At 46.8% G+C, this 10026-nt stretch overlaps 1 protein-coding gene and 1 long non-coding RNA gene across 7 annotated transcripts in view; both read left to right on the top strand.

Moving 5' to 3' along the window:
• Window positions 1-2692: 2692 nt before the first annotated feature.
• RAPGEF2 (Rap guanine nucleotide exchange factor 2) overlaps window positions 2693-10026 on the top strand; it is a 183443-nt gene continuing 176109 nt past the window's right edge. For 5 of the 6 annotated variants that reach the window (XM_080589661.1, XM_080589657.1, XM_080589659.1 and 2 more), the window contains exon 1: window positions 2693-3164. In XM_080589661.1, coding sequence (XP_080445787.1) covers window positions 3096-3164 — 69 coding nt within the window. In that variant the 5' untranslated portion in view covers window positions 2693-3095. The remainder of the gene's footprint in view (window positions 3165-10026) is intronic. The other variant, XM_080589660.1, reaches the window with a different exon arrangement.
• The window catches only part of LOC308194184, a 30748-nt gene continuing 23892 nt past the window's right edge, over window positions 3171-10026 (top strand). Inside the window, exon 1 of the long non-coding RNA XR_013950366.1 lies at window positions 3171-9803. This is a non-coding gene — a long non-coding RNA (uncharacterized lncRNA). The remainder of the gene's footprint in view (window positions 9804-10026) is intronic.

The following is a 10026-nucleotide window of genomic DNA, read 5'->3' as shown; positions in this document are numbered from 1 at the left end:
TGCCGAACAATCCAGGTATTAAACTCTTGGTGACCAATAACTGGTGCCACAAACTAAAAGCTGCGTGGCTCAGTCAAGTGCAAGCCTTTGAAAACGTGTCTTTTTTAACATGAGGGTCAGCTCACAGAACTGCTGAATTTTTTCCTTGGCATTTTAGTAACTTTGACTTAACCATTTCAATTTATCCTTTAAAGTAAACGGAGATATTCGGGAAGACACAAACTATGCAATTTATATGAAAAATACTTTTCCTGAAATGTTTTAAAATGGTGAGTAATTATAGCTATAGGATAATGTTTCTATTTCTTTTACAACATAACACAACTAAGCGATATTATATTGAGCTGTCAGATTTTGAGTTGCATCTTCTTCATATGGCTGAACTACCAGCAATGTATGTACCATATGTACTGTACATGGTTAACTCTTGATTTTCTATTGTTCAGTGGGGTAGGAAACCTATGTAGAGTAATGATGTGACCAGTCCCCCCAAAAAAACACCAAAACACAACAAAACATTGTAAATCACGCTGCTTAATGTAGATAGACTAAGGAACAACCAAAAAGGAAATGCAGAATGAATGGCAGATCCTGATATATGTGTATATTCTAAAATGTATTGATCTACTGCTGAAGTCAGAAAACAGGAAAGACAATGAATGTGAAGGCTGCAAAAACATTTGATATTGTATATTGTACTTCACTGAATGTTTGCATGAAAAATAGTTTTTTTTTCCAGTGATTAAAAATGGTGTCCTTTAAAAATATTTTTCTAGGTATCTTGATGATTATTTTGATGATTATTTTTGATGATATATATTCCCCATTCAGATGTAAGAGCTATTCTAATATCAGGAAGAAAAGACAACATAGATGACAGACTTGTATCCACCATGGAGATAATAAAAAATCAGAAGCATCTGCATAATACAAACATATTGCTTACAGACAACTAAAGAAAGTGTAAGTGCAACATATTCTTAAATACCGTTGAGGAATTATTGAATGTATTTTTATGTAATTCTTTAGCTTTCATCCATTGCCATCTCCATTGTGGTGTGTGATAGGCCTCTGACGTACATCTATAGCCATCAAGATTTGTTACTCTGATCACCGTATAATCAGATCCCCCCAAATCCCCTCAGCTGAAGTTAAGTATCATTGTGAATCACAGGTATTCTGCTAACAGATAACAACAAAAATGAATCAGAGTGAAACCCTTCACTTTATGTTGTTAAAGCTAACAGGTCTGAAATTAAAGATAATTGCATATTAAAATAGAGTGGGTAGCTCTGTTTTGATTTAGAGATACGAACATGTCAGGCAAGCTTGTCTGCAACAGGAGAGATTCAGTGCCCCGAAGTGATGGAAGAGAAGAGCCCAGGAGAGCATTCCTTGCATTCCTGTGGCACTCGGCGTGTACATATGCCCCACAAAAAAAGAAAATCTGAGCACTCTGGGTTGGTATGCTGATCTTCAGAAAAGCTGGTACTTCCATATAGCTGCAGGCTTAATTAATTTGAAGAAATGATACTCTCTGGATGATGAATGTGAGGCATATTTAAAACTTATTTTTCAGGGCAAAGGACATTGTATGTTCAATGCTAGTTAAAAATAAAAATAAAATTATTCCCCATAAGGACTACTAATGAGCAACCAGTAGCAAAATATAGCTGGGATGTGGAGCTCTCCCTGTTTCCCGTGGTCTGCCCAGAATTATACCCCGCATATGAGTGGGCTTAGCCCAAAGACTTATCTTCGTTAATGAACCAAAACAGGTTTCATTCAAGAGGTTTAGTAGACTACTGTTTGAGGACACGGCCTGCTTGAGAGTCATCCATGTCTAAAAGCATACGGCTTTGTCTCCTGAGACAAGAAGTGTATGTCATGCAAGACAAAAGCTGTTCTCCCTATGAACGTTCATCGTTTTTCACAAATAAAAATAAAAACAAACGTGCTACCTTACAATAAAAATGTGCAAACCCCTATTAGTGACTGAAAATCAATTCAATCAGATTTCTTCATGTCAGTATTATTTACACTGCACAATACATAGCAGCAAAGGGTACACATTGTTTACAAAGGCAAATACAGTAATAGTTCTACATTGCCACTAATGACACATTAATAACAGCTCCCTGCTTAACATTTCTTAAGCTGGTGCTGTGCCATGTTCAGTGTCATGGCAAACAAACACGACCAGCCATGAGATGAGACCTTTGTGCTCTAAAGAGTGTGCTCAGGTGAGAGGACAGAGACAAGGGGAGCCCCCCAAAGTTCAGCCTATCCCCCCATTCTGCAGCGAGGGCGGCTGGCCTGGGTGGATTTTGGGAGGAGTGGCAGCAGGTGGCCTGCCCAAGGCCCCCAGCCACGCCACCCAACAGGTGGGGTCCCAGAGCTTGGCGGCACCCTCGGGACTCTCACACCCCATCTTTTTGGGGTGAAAATCCCCCAGACGACAGGCGGTGGCTCTCGGGGCAGGGCAGGCTTCCCGGGACGCCTTGCAGCAGGGCCGAGGTCGACCCCACCGCCCCTGCTCGGCGGAGCGACCACCGAGCCCGAGAGCCCACCTGGGGGCACCAGGACGGCACCGGGGGCCCCACCGGGACCCCACCGGGGCGGGAGCCGGGCACAAAGCGCCCCCCTCGGCCCGCCCCGTCCCGCCCCGTCCCGCCCCGGCGCTCCGCCTCCCGGAGCCAGCAACTTCCCCGTGGCCGAGACGGGCGCGGAGCCCCCCAGCAGCCCGGATGGGAGGCGGAGGCGCCCGGGGGGATGCGGCGGAGCGGCAGCGGGCCGGCGGCAGGCGCAGGGCCGGCTAGAGCGGGAGCGCCCAGCCGCCGCCGCCAGGCGCCCCCAGCCCGCCGGGCGCCCCCGCGCCCCCTTCGTCGCCGGGGCTCGGCCTTGGCCTGCTCCGGGCGGCGGCGCTGCTGAGTCTGCGGTGCCCCCCCTCGCCGCCGCCGCCGCCTCCTCCTCCTCCTCCTCCTCCTCGTCGCCCCGGCCCGCAGCGCCAGGCCGCGGCCGGCCCTCCCTCCTCCTCCTCCTCCACCTCCTCCCCTCCCTCCTTCCCTGCCGCCTTGCCGGCGGAGAGGGGCGCGATGGCGTCCTACGTGGATAACAGCTTCCGCCAGGCGGTGATGAAGAACCCGGCGGAGCGCAGCCCCCAGGTAGGCGGCACCGGGACCCCGCGAGGGAAGGGAAGCGGGGGACAACGGCTCGCCCATGGGGAGGCAGGGACGGGGCGGCCACAGCCGGCAACTTTCCTCCTTCTCCCCCTTTCGCCCCGGGGGGGTCGCGCCGGCTGCTCCCGGCCAGCAGCGGGGGCGCCCCGGGGGGTCGCGGAGGTCCCGAAGCCGCTGGAGGCCGGGGCCGTGCCCGCGGGGCGCGGCGGGGTGAGCGGCGCCCCGGGCGGTCACCGCCCGCTGCCCGCGGCTGAGGAGCTTTTCGCCGCGCCCCCCGGCCGGCCCTGCGGGGGGCTGCTGTGCCGTCGGCCCCGTTTTCCAGGGGCTCCCCCCTTGCGCCCTGGGAGCTCGGCGTGCTCCGGGTTTTTAGGAAGAGATGTTTTTGCTGATTATTTTGGCACGGCGCTGATTGGCCCGTGGTGCTTTCAAATTGGGGGCAAAGAGGAAACCTTGACTTTCGGGCTGCACCCAGAAGTCATTCCTCCTACTAGAGAGACGTCATTGTGGTAATGTTATTTTTATCCTCGTGGAATACGTGTGAGAAAATAAAAGCTCCTATGGAAAAACACGCTGGCTGCATAGGCATCGTACTTAGCATGTCTCCTGTACAAACCTTCCGGTCCCCCCCATCTTATTTGTTTTAAGCTTCTGGAATGTGTTTTTGTGGTGCTAAAGTTGTTTCTTTGTCCTTGTTTGACCTTTCCAAATGTCTGTTCCCGAGTGTTGAAGCCGGTCCTTCAGCGCCTTGTGGAAGCTGGAGGAGGCCGAGCGCCCTGTCCTGGGGAGGACGTGGTTGGCGAAGCCGTGGTGAGAGCCCTTGCGCTGGGAGAAGCACACATCCCAGTGCGGGGAGCCGTGGTGGCCATGCCCGACCTGGGCAGACGGCTGTCGAGGGATGGCCGGCTGTCTGTGGGGAGTGACACTGGCAGTTGCTCAGGAACCAGTCGGTCAGGTCGCGGGGCCACCGGGCTGGGCTCGGGAGCTGAAACTTCCCCGTGACAGCTGTGTAGGTCTGCGCCAGGTGAAGCGAGCTGGCCAACTTGTGTCCCTGCCAGCCAGCCCTTCTCTCTGCAAGGGGTAACCAAAAAACTAAATGGGAGTAAGAAGTGACGCAGTGAAAAAAAGAAGTCACTTGAACGCAGGGACAAAGCTGGTGTGAAGGGCACAGAGCAGAGAGCTAAATTGGGAACGCTGGGGCTGCATTAATGCACCAAAACTTCAAAAATCAGCAGACTGAAAGCCTTCTGTGGCAGTCACCACAGGAAAAGAAACCCATCCTGAAATCCACGGAGCTGATGCTGGCCAAAATAAGCCGCAAATACGACGAGATTGGTGGGAAATGTAACGTGTCATTAGCACCGGGAATGCTTGAAGCTGGTGATCAGGCGTGCCCTCCTGTCGCTGCTGGTGGGAGCAGGGCTGCCAGAGGAGCAGTCCCCCTGCCCTCTCAGAGCGGCTCGTCCCGAGCCATGCTGCAGGCGAGTTTTCTAGTGCTTGCTTTCCACTCTGAAAGTTGTCTCAGTTTTATCTTATGGCGGTATTGGAATTTGAAAGATATGTAGCTATGCATGATAGGTCTGTAATGCAGTTCTCAAGTGAAAAAAAAATAAGTTTTTATATAAAGACACCCAGACCTTGTTTTTCCATCCTCCTTGAAAGCAACTTTTTACCATCCTTATTTTCCTTTCCCTGTGTTTTCTTTCCTTACTATTGTGACCCTGTAAAGGTAGTTGCTTATTTTTGGCTTTTGAGAACTCGTTAGGTGAAGTCATTTAGAGTCGGCAGAGGGTTGGAAAGAGAATATATATATATTTATCATACTCATGTCAGTACAGGAAATAACACGAGAGGAGTGTTAGCATATTTACTGCTTACTTGCATTAACAAACTCAGTGGGGCTCAGCTTCTCCCAGATGAGGGAGGTGTAAACTTGTGTTTGACATTACTATTTTGCCCAGGATTGTCACGGTGCAAATTTAGTGAAGTGACTTCACTGCAGGCTCAGATGAGAGGAGTGACAGCAACATAGGAAGCTCTTAGGCACATGTACAGTGCAGATGTCTGTTAGCTCTGATATAAGTCGTTGGAGAAAGCAAACTTAGCTTTGCATAAACGTTTGTAGTGCAAAAGTCTCTTGGTAACTTTAGACAGGACTGATCTTTTTGGGGGAGGTAAACTATTCTGTGGCTGCTTTGGGAAACTCTTAGTATCATACCTCTTGCATGTGTCCTTGTTTAATTTTTTTTCTGAGTTTTGTGAATTACAGCTCAACACTCCATTGCCCAAAACCAAAAAATAATAATAATTAAAAAAATATATATACACATAGCCTGTACTAGAGCATGTCTGTTGTGTAACAGCTCTTCTCTTTAATTGCTTTATTAAACTATTCATTTTCTCTTTAAAGACTTGAACTGGGAAGTTAATTTAACTACTTTGGGGAATCTGACTTCTAAATGTTCATAAATTACAAATGGTTTTATGCCCTTAAGCTGTGAGTAATAGCAATCTACTTTTTTTTCTCCAAATGTCATCTTGTATGAAATTTTATAGCTTTAAGTCTTATCAAAACCGTTTCTTATCAGCTTCATAAACCACCTTAGAGAGCATGATTTTTTTTTTTTTTCTGGGGTAGTTTAATCAAATAAAATAAATACGGCTGCTTTTGTTTTCCAATAAGAGAAAATGAGCCCTAATCTCCCTCTTTATCCGAACAGCTCATTTGCATGGCATGGTATGTGACTAGCTGGTTACTTCGGAAACTCCACATACTAGCTCACTGTGCTCATGCCACGTAGTGACGTCTGCGGGAAGAATTTTTAACGTATGCCTTAAATATGTTGGGTGCCAAAGGTTGTCTTCTGGAAACAGCCATCTCAGCATGGCAGCGGCTGAGAAGTCACAGCATCAGCGGGCACCTAGCAGGAGAGGGGAGCCCTGTGCCGTTCCCCTTGGTTGGGTGCTGGTGCGTCACTGCAAGGCCCGAGACATCTAAACAGGATGCTACTGCTGGGCAGATATTCCCTTCTTGAGTACTTGAGGGGAACAATGGTTTAATTATAGGATGTACCTATGCTTTTTCCAAATAAACTTTCAGCTTGTTCTCCAGTTGTGTTATTTTTAACACGTAGTCACTGATAGTGTGATTGTGTGCAAGCTTAAGATAAGCCAGAAACGAGTGTTTCCTTCTTGCTGTAGTGATCTCTTAGCAAATAAACAGGAGGCCCTTTAGTTTAATGACTGTAGAGAAGAAGTGTTTCACACGTGAGTCCAGTGTAAGGGTTTATCGTGTGCATAACTAATAAAGTAGAAGTAGTTGTTAAGACCCCCAGAAAATGAAGATCAGTGTCTCATGAACCGACACCGTCTTCTGGTGCATCTTGGGCTGTAGCTGAGGCAGATGGATGCAGGCGAGATGAATGAAGTTACGGTAGATGTGTACCTCTGCCATGGAGGTTTTTCTTGTCCAGTTTCAGCATTTAACTGGGAGAAAATAAAAACAAAGTAACTATTGGGGAAAAAGTGAAACCTTTACCTGACAAAGCAAGTAATGTGTGTGTTTAGCACGGAAATAGCTACAGAATTATATCTTTGAAGTAAGGATACATTTTTTGCTCTTAATGTTTACTCTCGAGCTAGTGTTGGTACACAGCATAACTTCATGTTCAACAGACTCAGCTGTAGAGTGGGCTGCTTTGTGCCGATAACCCAATCTGAGAACCCTTGCGTAGCTCGGATTCTTTCTTGCGACCTCTCATCTCAGTCTGTCAAAAAAAAAAAAGTTCAGGAATGTCTGATTCAAAGCTTCCACCATAAATTTTCATGTGCTTCCTGAGACTGAGGACTCGCGCTTTAACAAGCTGCTTGGGCGTTTTGCTTGTTCTGAAAGAAAATAGGTTTATTTCCAAGCTTTTCTGAAGGAGGGTGCGTTTTCCCATAGCCATTCACATCTCTGTTGATAAGGGCTTTGAGAATGGTGAGAACGTAGAGGAGTGAAGTTGTTGCTTTTCCTTTTTCTTTTTGCATTACTCCTCCCCTGTAACAGGGCGAGTGCTCTGTGCATTTGCAGGTTTCCCTGTCTTGTAGGAGTGAGTTTCACCGATGCTTGCAAACACCAGGGCGTGATGAGGGAGCCTCCACCTGTAGAGCAGAAATAGCTGGTTTGAAGCCTTATCCTCAACACGTGCCGGCTTTCTCATTGCATCAGGAGGTTGCAGCTGGGTTAGCTGTACAAATCCAAGCTAATTGGAAACTCGGTAACTTGGAAACTGCCGGTTTAACCGTAGCAGCGATAAGCTCTGTGTAATTTCCTACTTCATTAAACGCCTGTTTGATAGTGCTTGCTTTTGAACCCCGCACTGCTGTGGCTGCAGGAGCATCTGGAGCTGCTTGGGGCTGGGTCTGTCCCTGTGAGTTGCAGGCACGCTTGTGACAGCCCTGTGGGCACATGCTTCTACCCGTAAAGCCGGGAGCATCGGTGCTGCCTTTCCTTTCTGTGGCACACGTGCACGGAGAAGCTCCTGAAGCGAGCAGCTTGTGCTCGCTGGGCCTGCAGCCCGGGCACCCACCCCTCAGCCCACGCTGCTCTCGCCCGCTCGCTCAGAGCCCCGTCCTCGCCCACCCACACCCTGCCTTTCTTGCGGTCTGGGCTGCTCCGCCGCACCGAGCCGGAGGCGAAGCCATCAGCTGAACCGCTGAGGCAAAAAGGACGCGTAGTTCTTGCTTGCCGTGGGAGCAGAGCTAGAGCAGTAAGCGGTGCACGAGTGTTTCCCCTGAAGTCACGTTTCCCCTTCGCAGGGAGGCACGCTGTTCGCTGTGCTCTCGGAGCGTTTGTGGAAAACACTTCGCACCCCGGGGGAGAGCTGAGGGGAGGAGAAAAAGATTTAAACGTAATCTCAGAAGATGCTCCGTTTAGTTTATACCAAGTGCAGGAGAGGTTAGATAAGTTTTTGTGGAAGGAGTTATTGTCTTTCAAATTCCAAGACTTTAAAAGTCTGCGTGCTTATGCAAATTATTGAGTGGTAGCTCTGATTCATTCTGATGAATTACTGATTCGATTTTGATAGCTTTTTTTCCTATATCAAGATGCTGCTACTTGATCTGTGAGCGCGTTTCGAGAATAACCATATGTATACCGAACAGACATTGCAAGAACTTTGACTTCCTTATTGAGGGCTTTTTGTACCCTCATGAGAAAATATATTTTGGCTTGTGTTTTGGGAACTTTCCCACAGTAGGAGACCTAATTTTTGCAAGGTATTGTTTGGGAATTGAAAGGGAGCGCTGGCAGAAAGATAGCTCCACAAAGAGCCTTTGTGAAGGGCGGCCCAGCCTGCGCGCGCTGTTTGCTGCAGCCAGTGTGGCAGATTTAATTTGCTGGATATATTTTGCATGAAAGGATGTATTTTAGTAAGTCTCGAAATGGAAGTGGTGTTCCAGTTTGCTTGCTCTGAACTTTGTGAAGTTCAGAAGAGAGGAAGCCTGCTGCAGTGCTTCTCTTACAGCTTTGTTTTGGGGCTGAAACTAGCTGGTTGTTCTCCGTGCAGCTCTGTTCTGCACACATATCTGGGGATGTATTTCTTTGTGCGTCTCTGTATTGTCTGACCTGAATAAAAGTGATTTATATCCCATTTCCAGCAGTCCCAGAGAATTCTGGCTAACAACAATGGCCAGTATGTATATCATTACCTGATTAAAACAGTGAAGGAAAAGGGTGAAGTTAAAATATTTTAAGCATTCTTGGGGGGGGGGGGGGGAGAAAGCATCTTTACTCTGTCACTGATAAAAACAAAGGTGTTTTGCTATACAGAAAAATACTAATACAGGGAAATTTCCCTATTTTTGTCTTAGTTGCAGGTACTCTGATAAACCCTTAAAAGGACAAAGTGAAAATCTGCTATCAGTGTGAATTACCTGGGAAAAGGGATTAAGTTTCATGGAAGACATGTTGGTGAAGCATATCTGTTGCCTGTCTTTACTGGGCTGTTTGTTTTTTTTGCTTGTTTGTGAGTGTCTTATAGTTAAAATAAACTTGGCTTAATAAGTGAAAATGCTTATTTAATAATTATTTCTGGTTTGCAAAAGGGGAGATGCATCCTGCTCTCCTTGGGATGATGCTCTTAAATTTTGGATTTATTTTTTTTTTTGGTAGTTTGTAATTGCAGTTATGCTTTTTGTTTTTCAAGGGTACTTTTGTCTCCCATCTGTCTTACTTTTTCTGCAGTTGGAGGGAGAAATAGCAGTACAGTATTTTCTGTTTGAAATTAGTCATTCAGACGTCTTGTCATATTAACCAAAAAATAAATACAAACTTAGCGGGATGAGATAGGATGTTACGCAAATGTGGTCTGTAAGCAGCTGATGGAAAAATAAGGCTGTACCACCAATACAGCTGGAAGAAGCTTCTGCTTGAGATTTGTTTAAATGCTTGTTTAAACAGAAGGCTAAATCTTTTATGGCACATTGTATTTTTCTAGCAGTAAAGCTTGTTTAAGAGCTTTGTTTCCCATGCTGATGTCTTCTGCTGCTTCACTTGTGCTGATCCAACTGTTTGTGAGGCTACAACATAAACAGGATAAGTGATACAATCTTGTTAGCTGAACAAAAGAAAATGACTTTTGAGAGGTAGGGTGTGAGGTTTCTTCTTTCTGAAATCTGGGTGGTGCAATGATCTGCTTTAGATTATGGCTCCGCATGGCAGTCTTGGTGCAACTGAAAGCGTGAAGACCTGTTTTATAAAGTGGAGAATAAATGCGTATAGTTGTGCATAGGATCCTCCGAACATCTTGACCTCTGTGTATGGTGCTGTGTTATCAAACACTTCCTTAAAGTATAAAAACATAAATGG

Source organism: Anser brachyrhynchus (assembly GCF_964034855.1).
Source record: "Anser brachyrhynchus genome assembly, chromosome: 4".
Classification (NCBI taxonomy): Eukaryota; Metazoa; Chordata; class Aves; order Anseriformes; family Anatidae; genus Anser; species Anser brachyrhynchus.
The sequence above is the reverse complement of the archived record's forward strand: the minus strand, read 5'-3'. Positions and strand labels throughout refer to the sequence as shown.